Below are 26,786 nucleotides of genomic sequence, written 5' to 3' on the forward strand. Positions count from 1 at the left end.
GGTGTGAGCCACCATGCCTGGTACCTAACATAACTTTCTTCCAAATAATTGGCCAACTATTTCAACCTTTTTCTGTGTGTTTGTGTGTGTGTGTGTGTGTGTAAACAGAAAAGTAAAATTTCTATTTTCATTTGGAATTCCTTTAGGTTTTCTTTTCTGTTTGCTTGCTTTTTGAGTTTTTTGTGATTTTTTTAAGTTTAGGAAAAAATATGCAGGTTTGTTCTACAGGTGAACTTCTGTCACAGGGTTTTGTAGTACAGATTATTTTGTCACTCAGGCACTAAGCCAAATCCTCAACAGTTATTTTTTCTAATCCTCTCTCTCCACCCACCTTCCATCCTCAAGTAGGCCCCAGTATCTGTTATTTGCCTCTTTGTGTCATGAGTTCTCATCATTTAGCTTCCACTTATAAGTGAGAATGTGAGGTATTTGGTTTTCTGTTCCTGCGTTAGTTTACTAAGGATGATAGCCTCCAGCTCCATCTATGTTCCTGCAAAAGACATGATCTCATGCTTTTTTGTGGCTGCATAGTATTCCATGGTGTATATGTGCCACATTTTTTTTTGAGACAGAGTCTCGCTCTGTTGCCCAGGCTGGAGTGCTGTGGCGTGATCTTGGCTTACTGCAACCTCCGCCTCCTGGGTTCAAGTGATTCTCGTGCCTCAGCCTCCTAAGTAGCTGGGATTACAGGCACGTGCCCCCACAGCTGGCTAATTTTTGCATTTTTAGTAGAGACAGGGTTTCATCATGTTGGTCAGGCTGGTCTCGAACTCCTGACCTTGTGATCTGCCTGCCTTGGCCTCCCAAAGTGCTGGGATTACAGGTGTGAGCCACCACGCCCGGCCACATTTTCTTTATGCAATCTGTCACTGATGCACAGTTAGGCTGATTCCAAGTCTTTGTTATTGTGAACAGAGCAGCAATGAACATTCACATGTGTCTTTATGGTAAAATGATTTATATTCCTTTGGGTATATACCCAGAAATGTGAAAAGATAATCTACAAAATGGGAGAAAATATTTGCAAATCCTTCATCTGATGAGAGTCTAGTAGCCAGAATAAAGAATTGTTACAACTCAACAACAGAAAGACAAACAACTCAAAAATGGGCAAAGCAGGAGGTCAAGGCTGTGGTGCGCTATGATCGCACTGCTGCACTCTAGCTTGGGTGACAGAGCAAGACTCCATCTCAAAAAAAAAAAAAGTATTTTTTAAATGGGCAAAGGACTTAAACAGTCATTTTTCCAAATTAGATATACAAATAGCCAACAGGCACATGAAAAGATGCTCAACATCACTAATCATTAGGCAAATAAAAATCAAAACAACGAGATACCACCTCACACTTACTAGGATGGCTGCTGTTTAAAAAACAAAATAACAAATGTTGGTGAGGATGTGGAGAAATTGGAACCCTTGTGTATGGGAATGTAAAATGGTCCAGTCTCTATGGAAAACAGGAGGGCAGTTAATCAAAAAATGTTTTAGGCCGGGCGCGGTGGCTCAAGCCTGTAATCCCAGCACTTTGGGAGGCCGAGGCGGGCGGATCACGAGGTCAGGAGATCGAGACCCTCCTGGCTAACACGGTGAAACCCCGTCTCTACTAAAAAAAAATACAAAAAACTAGCCGGGCGCAGTGGCGGGCGCCTGTAGTCCCAGCTACTCGGAGGCTGAGGCGGGAGAATAGCGGGAACCCGGGAGGCGGAGCTTGCAGTGAGCCGAGATCGCGCCACTGCACTCCAGCCTGGGCGACACAGCGAGACTCCGTCTCAAAAAAAAAAAAAAAAAAAAAAAAAAAAAAAAATGTTTTAAAAATTTCCATATGATCCAGCAGCTCTGCTTCTGGGTGTATACCGAAAAGAATTGAAAGCAGGCTCTCAAAAAAAATATTTGCACACTCATGTTCATAGCAGCATTATTCACTTGGGTCTGTTGATCTGTCCATCCACAGATAAATGAACAGCGGCCTATACATACAATGGAATATTATTTCATCCTATAAATGAAGGAAATTCTGATACATGCTACAGTATGGATGAACCTTGAGGATATTATAATAAATGAAATAAGTCAGTCACAAAAAGTCAAATGCTGTATGATTCCACATGTATGAAGTACCCAGAATGGTCAAATTCCTAGACAGAGTGGAACGGTGATTGCTAGGGGCTGGTAAATGGGGAAATGGGGAGTTATGTGTTCAAGGGATATAGAGTTTCAGTTTTACACAATGAAAAGAGTTATGGATGGGTGGTGGTGATGGTTGCCCATCACATGTATTTAATACCACGGAACTGTATGCTTAAAATGGTTAAGATGGTAAATTTCATGTTATGTGTATTTCATCACAATAAAAAACAATTTTTTAATCATTCTTCCTCTGTGGATTTTAAATTTTGTCCCTATGATATATAAATTCCTATATCTCATGTGTACACGTTTCTGAGCTCCATTCTGTTTCATTTATTCTATCTCAGCATTTTTCAAACAATAAGGCACAATCCATTGGTGGTTCCTAAAATCAGTTGAAAAAGATTATAACCACCATTATTGTTGTTATCTTCTAATGAAGTAGAATAGGATAGAAAATAGAATACTTCTAACATAGTAAAGTACTACCCCATGAAATTTGTTTATGTGTGTGTGTGTGTGTGTGTGTGTGTGTGTAGAGTTGGCTGAGTTGTAAAATACATTTGTTACCATGGATTTGTCGCCCAAAAAAGTTTAAGAAATACTGCTGTAATTATCCCTATGTCAGTATTATCCCATTCCAACTACTTCATAGTAATAAAATTTATAAAGTGTTTTAATGTCTGATATTAAAATAAGCAAGCAACTCCCTTCCCTCCCTGCCTCTTTTCTTTCAAAAATTTTCAGGTAAACTTCAGAATCAGCTTATCAATTAAAAATAATACTTTTGATATTCCAATTAGGATATATTCAATGTATAGATTAATTTGAGTGTAACTGACATCTTTGACTGAATTTTCCTATGTAGAAATGCCTATATTTCTATTTCAGTAGTTTTATGATTTATTCACAAAGGTCTTAACATGTTTGTTTGTTTTTGTTTTGTTTTGTTTTTTAAGAGATGTGGCTCTTGCTATGTTACCCAGGCTGGTGTCAAACTCCTGGCTTTAAGCAATCTTCCCACCTCAGCCTCCCACAGTGCTGGGATTATAGATGTGAGGCACTGTACCCAGCCCTGAGACGTCTGTAATAATTTCTAACTGGTTATTTCAAGTGAACAGAGATAATATTGATTTTTACATATCACTCTTACAACCAGCTGCCTTACTTAAGCCTCTAATTAGTCCTAGGAGGTTTTTCCCCCATTTATTGTTATGATTTTCTGGTAGACTATTATGACACCTGAAAATTATAGTTTTTCCTATATCTTTTCAGTTTTTATATATCCCTTTTTTAAGAAAAATCACTAGCTAGAACGTCAAGTTCAATGCTACTTGAGTTGTGTCTTGCTCCTTACTTAATTTGTTCCACCATTAAACATACTCATTGTAAGTTTCTATCAGATATATTTTATCAATTAAAGACAGTTTCTTTTGATTTACATCTTACTAAGAGTTTTTATCACAAATAGGTGCTGAATTTCATGACTTTTTTAGACTTCTGTCATAAATATATGAACTTTTCCTTTAATCTATTAAAGTAATATAATTTATTACATCACAAAAGTTACTATTATTGAAACATCCTTGCATTCTTGTGATGCAAATGGCTTACTTGCACATGGGATATGTTACTCTTTCAATATAATTGCTAGCCTGAAATTTTAACTTTGTACTCTCATATCTATGTACTTGATTTTATATACATACACTTTGTGTTTTATTTAGCTTTAGTATCATGTTATATTAGCCTCACAGAAAGAATGAGAAAGTGTGCTATACTATAAAATAGTCTTATCACATAGGGAAATCTGTTTCTTTAAGATTTGGTAAAATTCGGGCCGGGCGCGGTGGCTCAAGCCTGTAATCCCAGCACTTTGGGAGGCCGAGACGGGCGGATCACAAGGTCAGGAGATCGAGACCATCCTGGCTAACACAGTGAAACCCCGTCTCTACTAAAAAATACAAAAAAACTAGCCGGGCGAGGTGGCGGGCGCCTGTAGTCCCAGCTACTCGGGAGGCTGAGGCAGGAGAATGGCCTAAACCCGGGAGGCGGAGCTTGCAGTGAGCTGAGATCCGGCCACTGCACTCCAGCCTGGGCGGTAGAGCGAGACTCCATCTCAAAAAAATAAAAATAAAATAAAATAAAATAAAAAAATTAAACCGGCCGGGCGCGGTGGCTCAAGCCTGTAATCCCAGCACTTTGGGAGGCCGAGGCGGGCAGATCACGAGGTCAGGAGATCGAGACCATCCTGGCTAACACGGTGAAACCTCGTCTCTACTAAAAATACAAAAACTAGCCGGGCGAGGTGGCGGGAGCTACTCGGGAGGCTGAGGCAGGAGAATGGCGTAAATCCGGGAGGCGGAGCTTGCAGTGAGCTGAGATCTGGCCACTGCACTCCAGCCCGGGCGACAGAGCAAGACTCCGCCTCAAAAAAAAAAAAAAGATTTGGTAAAATTCACCTATAAAACCATATGGGCCTCACATTTCTGACTACTTGTTAAATTTTGACCATTATTGACCAATTTAGGTTTTCAACCTCTTTCTGATTCAAACAGAATCATCTATTTCATCTATATTTTTCATTTTTTGGTCACATGTGCATATATTTGTATAGTATTCTCATCTATATACACAGTAATGTCCCTTTTCTTGCTTCTAATGTTCTGTAATTACACACTTTCTTCTTTTTCTTAATGAATTCACCACAGGTTTGTTTAATTTATTGTTCTATTGTAGAAAACAGTTTTTGGTTGTCAGTTTTTTGTTTTCTTTTAGGTTTATTGGTTTATCTTCATTTATAAAGATAAAAGTAGACTGGGCATGGTGGCTTATGCCTGTAATCCCAGCACTTTGGGAGGCCGAGGCGGGTGGATCACCTGAGGTCAGGAGTTCAAGACCACCCTGGTCAACATGGTGAAACCCCATCTCTACAAAAATACAAAAATTAGCCGAGCATGATGGTGGGTGCCTGTAATCCCAGCTACTCGGGAGGCTACGGCAGGAGAATTGCCTGAATCCGGGAGCCAGAGGGAGGCTGCAGTGAGCCGATATCATGACACTGCACTCCAGCCTGGGGACTGAGCGAGACTCCATCTCAAAAAAAAAAAAAAAGATAAAAGTAGAGATCAATTTTTTTTTCTTTTGGAGGGACTAAGGAGATACTGGTCAAAAAATACAAAATTTCAGTACAATGAAAAAATGTTCTAACTGAAAACAGAGGGAAAAAGTTTTCTTCTTTCTGCTTCGGGTTTGTCTTGTTGTAGTGGAGGGTGTTCCTTTGGTTCACTTACCTCCCATTTTTCTAATCAATGCATCTTCTTCTCAATGTTTCTTGGCCTCAGCCCACCAGAACATGCATCTGATGCATGTTAAGATTCTGGGGTTGATCTCCATGCCTGTTCCTTTCCTTGTCCTACTTCCCATCTCTGACTTTTTGATCGTTCTGCAGTGTTTTGCTATCTATCTTCCATATCACTAATTTTGTCTTTAATTCTATTTGCTTCTCAAGCCAACCTAGTTAACCTTTTAAGTTCGATCATCACATTTTTAATATCCATGAACTTTGTTGTTCTAAATGATCTTTTTTCACAGCAGGCTACTTAGATTTATTATACAGTAGCTCAAATCTCCTTGAAGATACTGACTAACATGTTTTTAGCTTCTGCTATGCTCCCCAAAGTCTGCTTACTCTGGGCCTTTTCTTTCACACTATTTATTCTCCTCAAATGTCTGGTGATCCTTTGATGTGCATTCACACTTTGGAATAAAAGACTGGGCCAATCAACAAGAGAAACCGCTGCATGCTTCCTGTCTGGTATTAACGCTCTCCTGGGGAAGGCCAGCTATCTGCAGGCTCTATGTAAGATGACAGAAAGTGTCCAATGATGGGCTTTGCTTTAAGGTATACAAGTAAACAAGCAGGGAGGCAGAGTGGGGGACAAACACCAAATCTGCCAAACAGTCTCTCCTCCAGTGGTGAAGGACATTCACAGACACTGCCTGCTAGAGAGCCTACACTTCCTTCCCAGGACCCTTGTTATTGCGGGAGCCCACAGGGATCTGACGCTCTGCTCGGCTTCTTTCTCACGCCCCAACACCCACTCAAGGATCCCTCCCCAGACACGGTTCTCAGTTCTGAGCCAGAGACCATTGTATAAATGTAATGCTTTGATTTCCTAAATATTACTCTAGGACCCCTTCCTGTTGGTGGTTGTTAGTCACTGTAAACTCAGCTTTTAATTCCCCCCTTTTCTTCTGCACCTGTGTTTTGAGTTACAATTGTTTTGTTTTTGTTTTCCTTTTGTCAATATAATACCATCTGTTTTCAGTCTTCCAGGAATTCTTCATAACTTTTAGTTTACTAGAGGTAGGCATCCTTTCAAATTTTCTAATACTGTTACAGATGTTTTAAAATATTCACCTTTTGTTATTTAAAAATATTTTTGGCAAGAGGGAAGCTGGATGCATGTGTTCAGTCTGCCATTTTACTCTAAAAATCCAGACTGTCCTCCTGAATGCCTAAATATTTTTTTCTAATTTAAAATGCTTTATTCAAAGCACCCTAAACTAGTACTTTGCTAGGGAACTGAAAAATATTCCTCTTCACTCTGCTTGCTAGTGAACAGAACAGACTTTTGGCCTCTTGAATTCATTTTAAAAGTAACTGCAGTCTAGTTAAACAAGGTAAGGTCCACAAAAGAAAAGACATTTAAGCAATATTTTCCAAAGAGAGAAAAAAACCACATATATGTAAGGTTTGATGAGACAGGCAGTTCTAGAAGAACAAATGGTACTTCACCAGATTTCAAATGTAAAGATTTATTTATTTACAAGGAATCAAAAGTTTGATCCAATAAAAAGGCAGTTACAATAAATCTAAAGCCACTAAGGATGTAAGTTTGATTTTTCAAGCTTGATTTGATTTCTATAAAAGTATAAACCCCAAATATATTGCTTCTACATGTTATATGCACATCAGATGCCAAGTCAACAACTATTTCATAAATGTATAACATAAATCTTCAAGAAAGCAAAAAAATATAAAGAAAAGATGGGGACTTTGTCTTTTAAAAACAGAAAATCTGAATGGGAAAAAACTACACACATATCTAAATTAATTTCCACACAGAGATAATGACATGTAGAAGATGGTGTCATGTTACATCCCACCTTTTCAGCTCTTACAGAATTGCTACAGTAATTCACAAGTATGGTGAGGGAGGGAGAGTAGCTGAAAGAGGTTGTTTTTTTTTAATCTACTGTTATTTTAGGTTTTACTAATGGAAGTATTGAGACTAGAACAAAAGCACATACTAGATAGATACTTACCTGACCAATCCTGGCAAGAGGACTATCGTCTCACTCATATGGAATTTTAAAAATCTGGAAGTCTTACATAAAAATCCAGGTTTCCAGTTTGTCTTGAGTAATCAGAAAAGTTGACAAATCCAGCCCCACATTCCTATGGGAAATCATAAGCTGGAGCCAGTGGTGTGCTGGTAAATGTTAACAACTGGTTCTCTATAGAAGAAAAACAAAAGCAAAAGCCCCTGACCTATATAGCATTTGTCATGGTGTAAATATTCCCATCACGGCTGATTTCAAGCTCCCAAGGTGATGCCTGGAAATGACAGGCACAATCAGCTCATGGACAACAGTGGCCGGAGCTGAGTGGTGGCTGCCCCGTGGACAGGAGTTACGGGCCTTCTGTCCTCACTGCTCGCTACAGTCTTACAGTGGCTGCTCCCTGCCCTGGCACCAGCCTGCCCCACCCCTTTCTCTCTCTTCACCCCCAAGAACTCCTGAGCCAGATCCAAGCTGGTGGTAGGCCTGGACACAATGTTCCCCTAATTCTCATCAGATCACATGGAAAAATCATTGTTTAGGTACCACATTTTAGGAGGGACACTGCCAAGTCTGAATAGGTGAAGACAGCAATGAGCTCAGAAGACATCCCCGACACAGGATGGTTGACAGCATTGGCGATGTTCACACCAGATACTGACTGGGGCAGTGACTCTCAAGATGCAGAGAGAAGAGATGATGGGGAGGGAGAAGTGCACCAAATGAAAAAAAAAAAAAAAAAAAGAACCACTTCATCCAAAAATTCTTGACTCTGATATGTTAAATTGAATTGCAAATGACATTAACTGTCCATAACACTTTTATGTGCACTAAAGGAAAATATGGATCTCTAAGGATTGTGAAACATTTGTTTAAAGGAAACAGTCACCCTCCTGAAGTGTCTAAAGAGCTATTCAGTGGAAAAATCTATTTTCAGCATCCATTATGCTAATTAACAAGGCATGTTATTTTCACCAGTGGATATCCAATTTCTAACATTTATTATGCTAATTTGATCTGATATAGAACTATAAAAATAGTACAGACACTGGTAGTAGCTGTCTCTGGAGGGCAGCCCTTCTGATTAAAGGCCAGATGTCTAGCCCTGGATACCCCCATCTAGAGAATGGCTTAAATAAGCACCTTAACACTAACCCACCTGATGTTTTATGAAGCTTTTTGAATTAGAATAGACTACTGGGAGATGATATTTTTTGATGTCATTGTTCATAAAAGGGAAGTAACTGAAAGCACCAACCTTTAGAAAGGACAGTAATATCAGTGCTTATTTTAAACTAAGGGGAGCTTAGGAACATGGTCCAGTCAGAGGAGGAGTGCTCCCCTGTGGTGCCTTAAACACTCCACTATCCACAGCTGCCAACACTCCCCTGGGAACTACTGTTCTGATGACCCCAGCAGCAATGCACAATTCAGTGCCCCAGCACCAAAGGAGGAAAGAAGACAGAGGTTTGTTTGTTTGTTTTTATTTTTTGGGGGGGGGGGGGAGATGTTTATTTTACTTTAATCTTGCATTAGTCATCCAGCTTCTCCTAATTTTTCTTCTCTTAATTTTTCCTCTGATACCTCCCCCACCCAGTCTACTGCAAAGGCTCTTGCTCTAAGAAGTAATGAAAATAGGCCAGGCGCAGGGTCTCACACCTGTAATCCAAGCACTTTGAGATGCTGAGGCAGCGGATTGCTTGAGCACAGGAGCTCAAGACCAACCCGGGAGACATGGCGAGACCCTCTCCACCAAAAATACAAAAAATTAGCTGGGTATGGTGGTGTGCACCTGTGGTTCCAGCTACTCGAGAGGCTGAGGTGGGAGGATCACTTGAGCCCTGGGAGGTGGAGCTTGCAGTGAGCCAAGATTGTGCCACTGCACTCCAGCCTGGGCAACACAGCGAGACCCTGTCTCAAAAAAAAAAAAAAGTAAATGAAAATGTTTTGTAAACTACAAAGTATTATCAAATAGAAATAGTATTCCTTGGAATTTGTATATTATTAATAGTAACAGTGATCATTAAAATGAGTCATTTCTGCTAGTGTTTAATAAATTAATTCCTTAGAGATAAGTCTCCCTCCAGGGGCTACTTCATTACCAATAAATGTTTACTAAATGCCCACCATGTGCACCAAATGGTAGATGCTTGGAATACAAAAGCAGAAGGGAGCAGGATTCTCGCCCTCAACAGGCAAGGATCTCCTATAGACTCACAGCATCTTAGGCCATCCTTCAAGTCTGGCCACCCTCCCCATAACAATCCCTTCTATGTTGCCTCTGAACAAGGGTTATCTTGTTTCTAATTAAACACTTTGGCAAAGTGGGCTCTCGTTACCCGGTAAAGCAGCCCTTTTCCCCTGATATGTTCAGTTAGCTGAGGTACTTACTGGGAAAGAAAACTCCATACATATGAAGGGGAGCCCTGTGGCAGTGTGCACCTGCGCCATCACACACACAAGAGGGCAGAGATATGAACGGGGGACGAAGGACAGTCCCCGAGCACATGCCACCACACGTCCTGAATGTACGGCTGGTTATAGCTAGTTAATATTTTGGAAATGCTATTTTATTGGCTAGGAAGCCTTTTCCAAATGAAAATCTCTTTACTGATACATTAGCGAAGGTAGTATAGAGGAGTTTCATTTTGGTTTTTTTTTTAATCAGCAGAAAAGTCTTTCCCGTCCTCTGGGCAGATAGATAGCAGAAAATTATGGGCTTAGGTTTCACAGCCAGGCTGCTTCCGTTCAATTCTCAGCACTGCCACAACCAGCTAAGTGTACTTGGGCAAACTACAGAAGCCCTATAAACCTTGGTTTCCTTATCTATAAAATGGGACTAATTATAGCACCTACTTAATAGGGGTGTTCTGAGAGCTGAATGAGATGATACTGTAATCCTTAAATTGAGGTCCCCAGACAAACGCTCAGGAGTTCATAAGAAGTTTTTACTTTCATTATTTCATGGAGAATCTTTTTTAAAATTTGACATAAGCATCCTCTGAATCAGATGGCTAGCTATTATGTCACTAAGTATTGCTATATAATTTCAGTGACTATGTTTGTATTTTTCCGGTCTAATGAAAAAAGGGGTCAGGCGCGGCGGCTCCCGCCTGTAATCCCAGCACTTTGGGAGGCCAAGGCGGGTGGATCACTTGAGGTTAGGAGTTCAAGACCACCCTGGCCAACATGGTGAAACCCTGTCTTTACTAAAAAATACAAAAATTAGCTGAGCATGGTGGCCAGTGCCCATAATCCCAGCTACTGGGGAGGCTGAGTCAGGAGAATTGCTTAAATCTGTAAGGCAGAGGTTGCAGTAAGCCAAGATTGCGCCACTGTACTCCAGCCTGGGCAACAGTGAGACACTGTCTCAAAAGAAAAGAAAGAAAAAAGGACAGAGACAAACCCAATATGAAACTGAGGCATTTGCACTAAGAAATAGTCAAATTATGTCACCACAATCTGTATGATGAAAAATTGTACAAGAGTTTGCAGGATGAAAGTAGAGGGGAAATTGCATTAAAGGGCAAGTGACATGACAGGTAGGCTAACATTACAGAATCAAATCCGGCAGGCTGGCAGCAGATGCCACAGTTGTGGAACAGAGGCTTGGTTGTAGCAGATCTTCATCTACTGTGTCATGGCTAGCTTTTATTGGCTATATTTAATCTATAAATGTGTATTATAGTTATGAAGTTGTAAAGAAACTACCAGCATAAGGGCCAGGTCCATTTTTGTGCCTCATATATTCAAGTAACATAATAAAGATAATCATATTGCACTTATGTAAGGGAATGTTCTCATTCTTTTTTTTTTTGAAATGGAATCTCACTCTGTTGCCCAGGCTGGAATGCAGTGGTGCAATCTCAGCGCACTGCAACTCTGCCTCCCAGGTTCAAGCAATTCCCTGCCTCAGCCTCCCGAGTAGCTGGGATTATAGGCACCCGCCACCACGGCCAGCTAATTTTTGTATTTTTAGTACAGACAGTGTTTCACCATCTTGGCCAGGCTGGTCTCAAACTCCTGACCTCGTGATCCACCCACCAAGGCCTCCCAAAGTGCTGGGATTACAGGTGTGAGCCACCGCACCCGGCCCAGGAATGTTCTCACTCTTAAGAAATGCACACTGAATTCTTTAGGAGTAAGGAGGAATGATACTGCCCACTTACTCTATCTCAGGAAAAATAATATGCAAATATATATACATACCTGTGTGTGTGTGTGTGTATATATATATATATATATATATAACACATGTACAGAAAGACAGAGAGAACATGTGCATGATGAAGGAAATGGGGGAGATACAAACAACTGGTGAATCTGGTTAAGGACATGTGGTAGCCAAAGAACTACAGCTTCTCATAACTAGAGGGATTGCACTTAAAGATTCAGATACAGAGTTCCCCTAGGAGTATCATTAGACCAGTGACTCATGTGGGGAAAGGGACCTGATGTCAGATGCACCTGCGAAGGCTTTGTCAGAATGTCTGCAAGTACCCCGTCTCCTCTCTGAGGATTGCGGATAGCAGCAAGCCACTCTTATGGATGAAAATGCATGGCACAACCCTCTGGTATTTTAGGATATGAAAGTAAAACTCACTGACGCAGTGATCAGGTACGCCTCCAAATTACCAGAAATGATCACCGAAGGAAGTCCTTAATGAACACTACAGAAGAGTTGGCACAAAAAGGATACAAAGGCCATGTTATATTGAGCATTATTTTTAGACCTAACTTTTCTAAAGTGCAACTTTACAAAACCAGGAGTCCTCAAAATACACAGAGAAACAGACAGACATAGACAACAAAACAACAACTGCACTTCCCTTCTTCCTGAAGAAATTCTCCCACAGTTGCACACACAGTTGCTAGAAAACAAGAGTACAGTGCTCTTTCCCTCACGAAGGGAAAATCAGACTTAACACCAAGACTCCAGGGGGAATGGGCAGGAATGACATCAGTATGTTGTTCTCTTTCCAGGGCACCAGAGGACTTGGCACTCTGATCACAAGCAAACACAACTACTCCATTAGAGGCAGTTCCTCCCTATTCTAAGCGTACATTATTCTCAGGCTTTAGAGTCAGTACTCTAGAAAATGGTCACTCCCTTTAGTGAAACCTATTTGTCTCCCTCCTGTGCTCTGGGACATGCCTGTCCCTTTGCTGTACCATGCCTCAATCAAGTCTGCCTTGTAGATGCTGATCTACTCCAGCATGTCTGAATATTACCGGCCCCTTTTATTTTCATGGCCCATGTAGCAGTCAAATCATCCCAGTACATACAACAGAGAAGCCAGGAGTAAGTTTATCCCATGAAGGAGATGTAAACCAAATCATGTTTTTTCAAACTGTGGGTTCCCATGCATTAGTGGATCCTAAAATCAATGTAAGGAGCCATGACTCAACTTCTATTTAAATAGAGTGCAGACCAGAAAAGACATATCAAACTGCACTGTGCAAAGGAAGGGTAACCACTGTCTCCTCTTTTTATTTTTTTAAACATATTTTAGAGACAGGGTCTCACTCTGTGGCCTAGGCTGGAGCGCAGTGGCACCATCATAGCTCACTGCAGGCTAGTGCTCCCAGGCTCAGGTAATCCTCCCACCTCAGCCTCCCAGCTGTGCCACCCATGCCCGCCTAATTTTTAAATTTTTTATAGAGATGGGGGTCTCATTTTGTTGCCTATGCTGGTCTCAAAACTCCTGGGCTCAAGTGACCCTCCCACCTTGGTCTCCCAAAGTCCTGGGATTAGAGGTGTAAGCCACCACCTGAGCCAGTACTATCTCTTAAAACTTTTGGATTGGTTATCTCAGTATATGTATATGAAGACCACAATATGAAATGGCTTTTCTGAGACAGGGTCTTGCTCTGTGGCCCAGGCCTGAGGGCAGTGGTGCAATCATAGCTTACTGCAGCCTTCAAGTCCTAGGCTTAAGCCATCCTCCTGCCTCAGCCTCTGGAGTAGATGGGACTATAGGCACACACCACCACACCCAGCTAATTTTTTTTTTTTTTTTTTCTTTTTGGAGAGATGAGGTCTTCCTATTTTTCCCAGGCTAGTCTCAAACTCCTGGGCTCAAGCAATCCTACCTCCTCAGCCTGCCAAAGTGCTGGCATTACAAGCATGAGCCACCATGCTCAGCCTAAAATGCTTTTTCACTGTGTGCCACAGTTAACAATATTCAAAAGCCACCGTATTAGATGCTGAGACAAAAGGAGAGAGAAAGAGACAGAAAAATCAGGAGTGGGCCCAGCTGAACTAGTCACAGGAGCAAATCCCATAAGAGGTTCACTTGGTTGATGCACAAGCCGAGCAGAAGTCATCATGATCTTGAGGAAAGAAACCAATCAGAGAAAACAGTATATAAGTCAACTAAACATTACGTTATCATTAATCTGATCTGGTTTGCTTTCCTTTTTTAAGGCAAATATTGACTACAACCTAGAAATATCAACATATTCCACATAACGAGGCCATGTGTCCCCATAATAATAAAAGCTTGGGCTCTTAGGAATGCTTACTTAAAAGGATTATGGTAATCAATGCTTCATCAATTAGTCAACCTTCAATAATCATCTCCAAACAAGGAATTAGTGAATTTCTTGGGGCAGATGCAAATGCAACCCCTGCAAAAGCTGCTGTCCTTGCCACATCACTCACACCAGCCCCATCCAGCCTTTCTGATCATCTGCATATTCATTCAAAAGCACTATCCTCTCCACCAAAACCCTCAAAGTTTTAATTTAAAATTATTTTAATCTAAGTGAGGAAGTCAGCGGATGCAATTAGATCTTAAAATTAGAAGATATGGTAACCAAACATAATGATTTTGTAAACACTGCAATAAAATGGAATATCATGTTAAAGACATGCCAGGGTGTTGTTTTATACATTAGCACCAAACACCTTGCCCTCCCATTTTCATCGATTTACCCTGTTAAGAAACAGCTAGAGGCTGGCACAGTGGCTCACACCTGTAATCCTAGCACTTTGGGAGGTCAAGGCGGGTAGATTGCCTGAGCTCAGGAGTTCAAGACCAGCTTGGGCAACATGGTAAAACCCCGCCTCTACAGAAATACAAAAAATTAGCTGGGCATGGTGACATATGCCTGTAGTCCCAGTTATTCAGCAAGCTGAGGCACAAGAATCGTTTGAACCCGGGAGACAGAGACTGCAGTGAGCCGTGATCACACCACTGCATTCCAGCCTGGGCGACAGAGCGAAACTCTGTCCCCAAAAAAAACCAGCTGGAAAAAAGTTGGGACTTCCTAGCACCAGTATCACCAATCACTGAAAGAAGAGGTTCCTCAAGCACAAGGAAGAACACCAATCTCAAGTTGTATTTCCATTCAGTACCTTCCAGGGTTACCCTAGACACTGATTACATCAATGTCTCATGAGCAGTGGAAAGATTATTTTATGTAAATTTATCCCGTCTCGGCCATCCAGATAAGTGACTATTGTGTTACTACAAAACCACCATTTTACTATTTATTTTAGCTCTACAGTATACTATTGAGATATTTCTTTTATTCTCCACTAGTAGACACACTGAAGCCTTAATACTATCGGTATTACAGACTCAAGTCCTAATAGGTACTGTTCCCTTCAAAATGCTGAAACAATAACATCCTCAAAAATGCCCAAGTTTTCAGTTCTCCAGGAGCAAAGGAAAAGAGAATCATTTAGGTCACCTTGATGAGTTGGGAAACTGATCTCAAGTAGTAGAACATTTTTCTGTTTGTAATAAGAGGCCCAAATCAGATTACATTCACAAGGCTTTTTTAAAGTGTTGAGGAGAATGTTAACCTCCCCTAAAGTCTGAGAGTAATTTACAACAAAAGCTAAAATAGAATTCATGTAGGGCAGAGAAAGCTGAGTCAGGCTGAACCAGCCCAAATAAGTCTAAGAAATCAACTGAAAGACATTGAAACCTAATGTTCAACTTTGTCTATAAATTTTTGGACTTTTCACACACTTACATAATAACACATAATTAATGAATTAGGTAAAAAAATACAATGCCTGGTTTTCGAGCTCGCATACTTGAGAGTGGTACACAGAACACAACAGTAAGAAAAGTCTCCCAAAAATGTTAATAATAATTAAAGACAGCTTTGAACTGTTTTTCCTCTTATTCAAATGTAAAAAATGACCCTAAGAAGCTGAAACCATGACACAGGGATTCTAGAATTATGCCAGCCCATCCCTAAAGCAACTGGAGTCATTAGAGTCAAAAGAATGTTCGGCTAGGCATGGTAGCTCACACCTGTAATCAGAGCAGTTTGGGAGGCCAAGGCGGGTGGACTGCTGGAGGCCAGGAGTTTGAGACCAGCCTGGGCAACATGATGAAACCCCATCTCTACAAAAAAAAAAAAAAAAAATTAGCCAGGTGTGGTGGTACACGCCTGCAATCTCAGCTACTCAGGAGGCTAAGGCAGGAGGATTACTTGAGCCTGGAAGGCAGAGGTTGCAATGAGCTGAGACCACACTACTGCACTCCAGCCTAGGTGACAGAGCAAGTCCCATCTCAAAAAAAAAATTTAAAAAAAGGAGAATGATCTAGGATAAAGTCTATTCTCTGATTTGTTAGAGCCTTACATGGGAATTTATCCTCATTCTTCAAAAACACCAATGGGCTGTAAGGGTTCCTTTCTCCCTTAGCAGTATCATTTTGTTTCTCCAAAAACAGCTCTCCTAAACCATAGGTTCCAAAGGGAGTCTTGCATCTACATTACCAACTGTGCTTTTCCCCGCTTCTATACATTTTACAGCCACAAGAGTCCGCACACAAATGTATTCATGAGTCCCATGAAGGCAGGGACTGCCCCTTCTTTATCTTTATATGCCCCTCATACGTAAGAGTTCAATCATCACTCACTAAATTGAAAACTAGATAGGCCTCCAACTGGAACAGAATGATGAAAAGAGAAGAGAAGAAAGTCTTTACTCTCCCCACTCAAAGACACAAAGGGTTACCCTGAGGTCATTATTCCTATTTTTCATTGTATAAACAGTATTTTGTTTTATTGATCTTAACTAAAGTTGGGCATTATAAAAGAGAGAAATTCAAACTACTACCTTATATAAAAATTTCTAAACTAACTATATTGGTGTTCAACGAAGTGTGCAAATAGCTATTCAAGTCAGCCACTTCTCCAGGGTCCTCACTGCTCCCTACAGTCTTACAGTGACTGCTCCCTGCCCTGGTAACAGCCCACCCCACCCCTTTTTCTCCCTTCACCCCCAAGAACTCCTGAGCTAGAACCAAGCTGGTGGTAGGCCTGGACACAATGTCCTCCGAATCCTCATCAGATCACATAGAAAAATCATTGCTTAGGTACCACAGTTTAGGAGGGGCACTGCCAAGCCTGGGTAGGTGAAGACAGCAATGAGCTCAGAAGACATCCCCGACACAGGATGGTTAACAGCGCTGGAGATAGGTGCTATGTAATTGTAGAAAGTCACAATGTATTGCAATCTTAGAGGAATAAAGGAGTTTTGTTGTTGTTTAGATAAAAAGCCTTCAGCCTGAGCTGTGTCTCCCGAGCTCCAATTCCTCAGATTCCCACTTAACATCCTTCAACTTCAACTTCTTTAGTAAGGGATAATTATACCTCACCATCAGGTGGTTATATCCTCACAACAATCAAAAGCTAAGTAAGTGTGAATTATACAAGAGGTTGAAAAAACCTTACTAGCTACCTCACCCAGTCACTGGTAGAATGATGATGTTGTAGCTAGGGTGGTGGTGGGAGGGTGGGAAGACACAGACGCATGGTGATAAGGTTTGGATATTTGTCTCCTCCAGATCTCATGTTAGAATGTGATCCCCAACGTTGGAAGCAAGGCCTAGTGGGAGGTGTTTGGGTCATGTGGGGTGAATCCCTCATGAATGGCACGGTGATGAATGAGTTCTCACTTTATTAGTTCACTCAAGAGCTGGTTGTTTAACAGAGCCTGGCACCTCTTCCTCTTTCTTGCCCCTCCTCTCACATATGACATGCCTGCTCTCCATCTCCTTCTGCCAGGAGTAAAGCTCTCTGAGGCCACCCCAGAAGCCAAGCAGACACTGGTACCATGCTTGGACAGCCTACAGCACCATGAGCCAATTAAACTTCTTTTCTTAATAAATCACCCAGTCTCAGGTATTCCTTTACAGCAATGTCAATGGACTAACACACGTGTTAATACAGAAGACTGGGAGAAGCATTATCAGAAGCCAACAATGTGCCAGGAGAGAGGGCAAGGCAGCCCCAACCAGGAGTCAAAAGCTAATTAGTAAGCTCAGTACACACCACAGCCCATTAATCCTCATGAACACTTTGTAAGTAGGTATTGTTGCTCCATGTTACCAATGAGAAAACTGAGGCTTAGAAAAATAAAAGTCTAACAGCCAGTAGAGAGGCAGACCTCAGATTTTAAGGACATGCACTTGCTGTCTGCCAATCCATGAAGGACTAAACTGGAAGGAGCTCATCTTCGAGAACTTATAATGTACAAAACCTCAACCTAAATTTTTTGTTGTTATTAATATTTTAGTACTTAGAAAAAGAACTGTTCCTACATGAAACAGTAATTCTTACAATACTATTTAGCAAGTAACCTTAACTTTGAACAAAAACATTTAAAAATAAATATATTGTTGGATGAGCAGGAAAATCACTTTAAAATGTTGTAGAATAATCTTCCAATATTGTTCCTTTCACCCATCCCTCAAACTACACTAACGAACATTTTTTTCTCCCAGTATTTGCTCTTTTTCAGCAATGCAAACATAATTTGCATGACTGTTTTCCATTATGACACATACTGTACAATTCCAACGACATACATGACATTCGATGATTTTTTCCATCTCTAGCTCTCTACTAGTCAATTAGTCGATCAACTAACACATATTTATCTCAGCATCTGAGACACATAAGGGGTATCTTCATTCCAGATCACTGACAGTCACCTGAGAAGGAAAGAATGACCTACAGTTAACAGTTTAAACTCTAGCATACAAAGTTAAAATACCAATTAAGGCCAGGCGTGGTGGCTCACGTCTGTAATCCCTGCACTTTGGGAGGCTGAGGTAGACGGATCATTTGAGGTCAGGAGTTCGAGACCAGCCTGGCCAACATGGTGAAACCCCGTCTCTACTAAAAATACAAAAAAATTAGCTGGGCATGGTGGCAGGCACCTGTAATCCCAGCTACTTGGGAGGCTGAGGCAGGAGAATCACTTGAACCTGAGAGGTGGAGGTTGCAGTGAGCCTGAGCCGAGACTGCACCACTGCAATCCAGTGTGGGTGACAGAGTGAGACTCCATCTCAAATAAATAAATAAATAAAACAAAATACCAGTTAAATACCAGTACCCATACTTGAGTCCAGGAGTTTGACACCAGCCTGAACAACACAGCATGATCCCATCTCAAAAAACAAAAACAAAAAAACCAGTATCCATAGTTAAATGCCAGCTAAAAGACTTACATGTTCTTGAAAATACAAATGAGGATGTGAAGCTGTTATCTCACATCCAAAATTAACAGCAAATAGCCAGAAAACCATGTAGAGAAGCACGTAATTTTGTTATGGAGCAGGAGACAAGGGATCAATACAGCACTTAAGCTATTTTATAATAGACTCCTCACTTACGTTTTTCGTCATCAGCATGCACCAGAGATGCTGCCCTGGACAAAACATCCAATGGCGTCTCCATTCCTGGTTGGAGCCTAGAAGGAAAAAATAAAAGGGGGAAAAATAATTTAAACAGAATTCAAAAGACGCTTAGAATCCTAGTCATTAACAGAATGAGTCCTCAACCAAATGCAAATCATTCTTCTAAGGATGAAATTCTTCCCACATGAAGAAACAGGATGGACTTGGTTCAGGAAGAGAGAAAAGGGTTAAATTCCATTTAGTCTACTAAGCTAAACTTTGCCAACTCCAGGAAGCAGCTGATGGAGGAACTAAAAGAAAGGATATTGTGAATATTCATGCCCATGTTATTTGGTGCTTATGTTTATGTGCATGCATAACATGCCTGTATAGACATGCCCAATAAAAGAAAGGTTTTCAGAACAAAGGCTGCTCTATGAACACAGCATCACTACCAGTGAGGTGGTGATGCAGTTTAACAGAGGTGCAGCTTAACACACACCACATACTCATGGAAAGCTGTGTGAGAATCCCACTGGTAGGTTAAATGATATTTTAAGTCCAATATTTAAGTCCAATAAGAATCTTTATGTTAAAACGTCACGTTTTGTATAATAGTACACAATCACCACCTATCATCAATTTATCTAGCATCTTTTTTTTTTTTTTTTTTTTTTTTGAGACGGAGTCTCGCTCTGCCGCCCAGCCTGGAGTGCAGTGGCCGGATCTCAGCTCACTGCAAGCTCCGCCTCCCGGATTTACGCCATTCTCCTGCCTCAGCCTCCCGAGTAGCTGGGACTACAGGCGCCCGCCACATCGCCCGGCTAGTTTTTTAGTAGAGACGGGGTTTCACCGTGTTAGCCAGGATGGTCTCGATCTCCTGACCTCGTGATCCGCCCGTCTCGGCCTCCCAAAGTGGTGGGATTACAAGCTTGAGCCACCGCGCCCGGCCAGCATCATGTTTTTTAATAAGACTGGATTTTTATTGTTTCCTTAAATTACAGCATACTATAAAAGTTAAAACAGCAAAAGATTTAAAGTTGGAGGAAAGCCCTGGAAAACCAGAATGCTTTTGCCCAGTTTCCCTTTTCTAGGTTATTTAAACACACACACACGGTTACTGGCACACACACCCTACTAGCTCACCAACTGAGAAAAACAACTCCTTAACTGTACCACTTTACAGACACTTGGAATTTATTCAGCATTCTTCAACATTTCTGGAGTACCTACTACGTATGCACCGGTCACAACATGTGGCAGACCAGCTTCTCTTTGTAATATTCATACCTCAGGCCTCCAAAGAAACATTGATCCGCCATGCACGGTAGCTCACGCCTGTAATCCCAGCACTTTGGGAGGCCAAGGTGGGCGGATCACTTGAGGTCAGGAATTCAAGAGTAGCCTGGCAAACACGGTGAAACCCCATCTCTATTACAATTACAAAAAATTAGGCTGGGCGCGGTGGCTCACGTCTGTAATCCCAGCACTTTCGGAGGCCGAGATGGGTAGGTCACCTGAGGTCAGGAGTTCGAGACCAGCCTGAATAACATGGAGAAATCCCATCTCTACTAAAAATACAAAAAAATTAGCCGGGCATGGTGGCCCATGCTTGTAATCCCAGCTACTCGGGAGGCTGAGGCAGGAAAATAGCTTGAACCCAGGAGGCAAGAGGCTGCGGTGAGCCGAGATTGAGCCATTGCACTCCAGCCTGGGCAACAAAAGTGAAACTCTGTCTCAAAAAAAAAAAAAAAAAGAAACATCGATCCCTGATCATGCAATATGACTTCATTCAGTAAACATTAAATATCTAGGAGAAGCTCCAGGCAGGAAAAATAAGCAAAGCCCAGGAGCTGCCTTTGAGGAGCTTTCAATCTGCATGGGAGACAGGCCACCAAGACATCTAGTTTAAGGCAGCATTCTTCCAAAGCATTCTGCATTGGGTGTTCATATTCTGTAAGAAAAAAAAGTTTTTCTATGGTAAATAAGTTTGAGGAAGCCTGGAGTAAACGCAGCTAAGCAGGGTGTTTTCCTCCCCGTGCCTTTAATCTCCCGTTGTGGGGACAGAAAGCCCTGCCTGCACACGCGAAACCTCGTAGACGTCATGAGCCATTTTTAACCTGAAACGCATCTCAGGGAACACCTGGGGAAATACTGGGTTAGGGCAAAATGTGCCAAGCGTCAAAACAGTGCTAGAAACAAAGTCCTACAGAAATACAGATGAATTCTGAAAGGCTTTGTGAAGAAAACAGAACTTGAGCGGAGCCTTTGAAGAACGAATATGAAAGTTCCTCCCCCAGAAGGAAAGAACAGAAGCAGAATCGGTTTAACAACATGCTGCCCAAATCGCCTACAAGAGTGAAACGGGGACACAAAGTAAGCGACAAGGATGGGAATTTAGACTGGGACCACATCGTGGAAGGACTGAGGGCTCTGACGGGACCCGGGCTTGACACGCATTAAGAAGCCACTGAAAACCCCGTCTGAGCAGAAAAGCGGCTTAGTCGTCCATGCGTTCTGGGCAAGTTATCCTGGCGGCACTACATGGAACGGAGTAGAGCTCGGGAAGCTGAGCACAGGGCGGACAACGGGAAAGCCAAAGCCGTGGGCTGGCACGCAGAGGGCAGCGAGGGGCACGGGCACGGGAGCCACGGGGACACAGGAAAACGGAGAGGCGGAGCTCACTGAACTTGGCAGGCAGAGAGGGGAGGGGAGGGCCATGGAAGACTAAGCGTGGCGGGGAGGCAACGACCTCCTAAACCACGCACACGTCTTCTTTTTCAGAGAGAAGGGAGAATGGGTAAAAGCAGAGGTCTAAGAGGGAAAACCTAATAGTGCTCACATTCCTGATCTTTGTAAAACAGAAAAGACCATCTCCTGAGAGGAAGGATTTGTGAATTTGTTCAACAATGGAGAAAACCAACAAGGGTCTGGAACTGACAGAAAAAATTTTGCTGAACTCCCAAGAACTAGGTAATATTCTCTTCACCCAAGCCAGTTTCCTATTCGGGAAAGATCTGGGTTTAAAGTCTTGTGATTTGGTCGAGACCATCCTGGCTAACACGGTGAAACCGTGTCTCTACCAAAAATACAAAAAATTAGCCGGGCATGGTGGCCCATGCTTGTAATCCCAGCTACTCGGGAGGCTGAGGCAGGAAAATAGCTTGAACCCAGGAGGCAAGAGGCTGCGGTGAGCCGAGATTGAGCCATTGCACTCCAGCCTGGGCAACAAAAGTGAAACTCTGTCTCAAAAAAAAAAAAAAAAAGAAACATCGATCCCTGATCATGCAATATGACTTCATTCAGTAAACATTAAATATCTAGGAGAAGCTCCAGGCAGGAAAAATAAGCAAAGCCCAGGAGCTGCCTTTGAGGAGCTTTCAATCTGCATGGGAGACAGGCCACCAAGACATCTAGTTTAAGGCAGCATTCTTCCAAAGCATTCTGCATTGGGTGTTCATATTCTGTAAGAAAAAAAAGTTTTTCTATGGTAAATAAGTTTGAGGAAGCCTGGAGTAAACGCAGCTAAGCAGGGTGTTTTCCTCCCCGTGCCTTTAATCTCCCGTTGTGGGGACAGAAAGCCCTGCCTGCACACGCGAAACCTCGTAGACGTCATGAGCCATTTTTAACCTGAAACGCATCTCAGGGAACACCTGGGGAAATACTGGGTTAGGGCAAAATGTGCCAAGCGTCAAAACAGTGCTAGAAACAAAGTCCTACAGAAATACAGATGAATTCTGAAAGGCTTTGTGAAGAAAACAGAACTTGAGCGGAGCCTTTGAAGAACGAATATGAAAGTTCCTCCCCCAGAAGGAAAGAACAGAAGCAGAATCGGTTTAACAACATGCTGCCCAAATCGCCTACAAGAGTGAAACGGGGACACAAAGTAAGCGACAAGGATGGGAATTTAGACTGGGACCACATCGTGGAAGGACTGAGGGCTCTGACGGGACCCGGGCTTGACACGCATTAAGAAGCCACTGAAAACCCCGTCTGAGCAGAAAAGCGGCTTAGTCGTCCATGCGTTCTGGGCAAGTTATCCTGGCGGCACTACATGGAACGGAGTAGAGCTCGGGAAGCTGAGCACAGGGCGGACAACGGGAAAGCCAAAGCCGTGGGCTGGCACGCAGAGGGCAGCGAGGGGCACGGGCACGGGAGCCACGGGGACACAGGAAAACGGAGAGGCGGAGCTCACTGAACTTGGCAGGCAGAGAGGGGAGGGGAGGGCCATGGAAGACTAAGCGTGGCGGGGAGGCAACGACCTCCTAAACCACGCACACGTCTTCTTTTTCAGAGAGAAGGGAGAATGGGTAAAAGCAGAGGTCTAAGAGGGAAAACCTAATAGTGCTCACATTCCTGATCTTTGTAAAACAGAAAAGACCATCTCCTGAGAGGAAGGATTTGTGAATTTGTTCAACAATGGAGAAAACCAACAAGGGTCTGGAACTGACAGAAAAAATTTTGCTGAACTCCCAAGAACTAGGTAATATTCTCTTCACCCAAGCCAGTTTCCTATTCGGGAAAGATCTGGGTTTAAAGTCTTGTGATTTGGTCGAGACCATCCTGGCTAACACGGTGAAACCGTGTCTCTACCAAAAATACAAAAAATTAGCCGGGCGTGGTGGCAGATGCCTGTAGTCCCAGCTACTGGGGAGGCTGAGGCAGGAGAATGGCATGAACCCGGGAGACAGAGCTGGCAGCGAGCCGAGACCACGCCACTGCACTCCAGCCTGGGTGACAGAGCTAGACTCCATCTCAAAAGACCAAAAAAAGGGTCTTGTGATTGGGGGTAGTAACTGCTGATAAGCATCCTACTCTGTAATAATACAGCATTTAGACTTATAATTATCTAAATTAATTTTACCCCATTAAGTTAAAGGACAATGCTTTCAAAATTCTAGACCTAAATAGATTAATACACACCTTAGGTTATATAAAGTATGCACAGAAACAAAATATCAAAGCATAAAAGCATCAAATGACATAAGGTAGACCCAGAATTCTAGCACAGTGGGAAGATTAGACATTTAGGTTTATACAGAAGCTATGAAATCCTAAACCTCCTAACCCCCCAAGCAAATTAGATTCGAAGTAGGTGGATAAGACAATGGGTGTTAAAGATTCATCCACAAGGCACCTGCCATCTGCTGCAACCTTATTAATGAAATCAACCAATGTTTATTACACAATTATTCTAAGCTCAGCAAAGTGCCCAGGAAAGGTTAAGGAGAAACAGAAGATAGATCTCTGCTTTCAAGGAGTCATGCTCTTGTTCGGAAACTAAAGTTTATAGGATAGGATAATGACAGGCAAAATTAAAAAGAGGATAATCAAAGACTAAATATGATTTAAAACTAAAATGGGTATTGTGTGATAAAAGAGATCAATGTCAGCTAATGTGTTTGCCTTGTGCACATCTATTTTTTGTTTGGGGGTGGTTTGTGGATGTGTGTGTTTCAAAAAGCCACTTCGAAACTTTCCTTCCCCGGTTGCCCCCAGTCACTCTCCTCTCTGGCCTCCCTGATCTTCCTGGATCGCACTATGTTTCTGTATACTTCCTGGGTACAAGGACCCTGTCTTTTTTTTTTCTTTTTTTTTTTTTTGAGACGGAGTCTCGCTCTGTCGCCCAGCCTGGAGTGCAGTGGCCGGATCTCAGCTCACTGCAAGCTCTGCCTCCCGGGTTCCCGCCATTCTCCTGCCTCAGCCTCAGGAGTAGCTGGGACTACAGGCGCCCACCACCTCGCCCGGCTAGTTTTTTGTATTTTTAAGTAGAGACAGGGTTTCACCGTGTTAGCCAGGATGGTCTCGATCTCCTGACCTCGTGATCCGCCCGTCTCGGCCTCCCAAAGTGCTAGGATTACAGGCTTGAGCCACCACGCCCGGCCGAGGACCCTGTCTTATCCCCAGTGCAGTCATCCTGAGTCAACAGTCTGAGGAAAGGCACAAGGGCAGGAATGAGCACCTGGGACAGGTGGCCAGACCTGCCTGGTTAGAAGTGAAAATTCACGTTAAGCAGCAGCAAAAGCTAAATTCAGGCGAGCCTGATGCGGGTGGCCTTAGGAAAGAGCTAACAGCCGGCCTTCAGGTTTATACTTAACGTCATAGGTAACAGGCAGTTATCATCTGTCCCTGAGCTGGCCCATGACATGATGTTCACACTATTTTAGTTTAGAAGTTCCATGCGTCTAGGCACGTGGCTCACGCCTATAGTCCCAGCACTTTAGGAGGCTGAAGCAGAAGAATCGCTTGAGCTCAGCAGTTGAAGAACAGCCTGGGCAACATAGTGAGACCCTATTTCTACAAAAAAATTTTAAAAATAAAAAATGAGCTGGAAGTGGTGGCATGGGCCTATGGTCCCAGCTACTCAGGGAGCTGAGATGGAAGGATCACTTGAGCATGGAGGGTTGAGGCTGCAGTGAGCCGTAATTACACCACTGCACTCCAGCCTGGGCAACAGAGCCAGATCCTGCCTAACAAAAAAAAAAAAAAAGAAGAAGAAGAAAAAGAAGTTCTGTGTAGGATGGTTTGACTGGAGAGGGTGATTTCAGAAGTTACTGGAGGTGGATCAGTTTAGTGAGGCTTCTGTAGGAAGCAGGTGTGAGATAAGGACAATACAGATGGGAAATGAGGGAGGGAGCCCAAGCGTTATCTAGCCACAGAAGAACAAAGCAAAGGTAGAAGATAACAGTTACTAAAAAAAAAAAAAAAATGGTCTTCCAGGCGGGTGTGGTAGCTCAGCCCCGTAATCCCAGTGCTTTGAGAGGCCGAGGCAGGAGGGTCGCTTGGGCCCAGGAGTTCCAGACTAGCCTGAGCAACAGAGAAATTTAGAAATTTAATCATTTCTATGAAAGATTAAAAAATTAGCCGGGTACAGGGACGTACGTACACCTACAGTCCCAGCTACTCAGGAGGCTGAGGTGGAAGGCTGCCTTGAAGCCAGGAGGTCGATGCTGCAGTGAGCTATGATCACACCACTGCACTCCAGCCTGAGACAGGGTGAGACTCCATTTCTAAAAAACAAACAAAAAGTCTTGGCCGGGCGCGGTGGCTCAAGCCTGTAATCCCAGCACTTTGGGAGGCCGAGACGGGCGGATCACGAAGTCAGGAGATCGAGACCATCCTGGCTAACATGGTGAAACCCCGTCTCTACTAAAAAAAATACAAAAAACTAGCCGGGCGAGATGGCAGGCGCCTGTAGTCCCAGCCACTCGGGAGGCTGAGGCAGGAGAATGGTGTAAACCCAGGAGGCGGAGCTTGCAGTGAGCTGAGGTCCGGCCACTGCACTCCAGCCTGGGCGACAGAGCGCGACTCCGTCTCAAAAAAAAAAAAAAAAAAAAAAAAGTCTTCTGAATTTTATGTCTTATATACATCCTATCCACAGCACTACATAAACCCAATAAAACATATTGATAATGTGGGAGGAAAAACCATGGCTACAGTATTAGATGGAGGATCACACCACATTGAGAGGCAGATCAGCATCATGATTATTTCAGCATCAAATTAGCATCAGGATTAATATGAATCCAGGTAAACCACTTCCAATCTATGTGACCCTGGGAAATGACAAACTCTGTGTGTCTATTTCCTCATGTGGAAAATGGGGATATTAATATTACCTCCCTCATACGGTTTTCTGAGAAGTGAATGGGTCTTAATAT

The 26,786-nt window shown here is 42.6% G+C and overlaps 1 protein-coding gene across 2 annotated transcripts in view; it reads right to left on the minus strand.

Annotated features, from left to right (window-relative positions):
* The window catches only part of VGLL4 (vestigial like family member 4), a 167,784-nt gene that overhangs the window by 128,253 nt on the left and 12,745 nt on the right, over nucleotides 1–26,786 (minus strand). For both annotated transcript variants that reach the window (XM_033210698.1, XM_033210696.1), the window contains exon 2: nucleotides 19,123–19,199. In XM_033210698.1, coding sequence (XP_033066589.1) covers nucleotides 19,123–19,186 — 64 coding nt within the window. In that variant the 5' untranslated portion in view covers nucleotides 19,187–19,199. The remainder of the gene's footprint in view (nucleotides 1–19,122; nucleotides 19,200–26,786) is intronic.

This window comes from Trachypithecus francoisi, unplaced genomic scaffold (assembly GCF_009764315.1).
Source record: "Trachypithecus francoisi isolate TF-2019V2 unplaced genomic scaffold, Tfra_2.0 Lachesis_group0, whole genome shotgun sequence".
NCBI lineage: Eukaryota > Metazoa > Chordata > Mammalia > Primates > Cercopithecidae > Trachypithecus > Trachypithecus francoisi.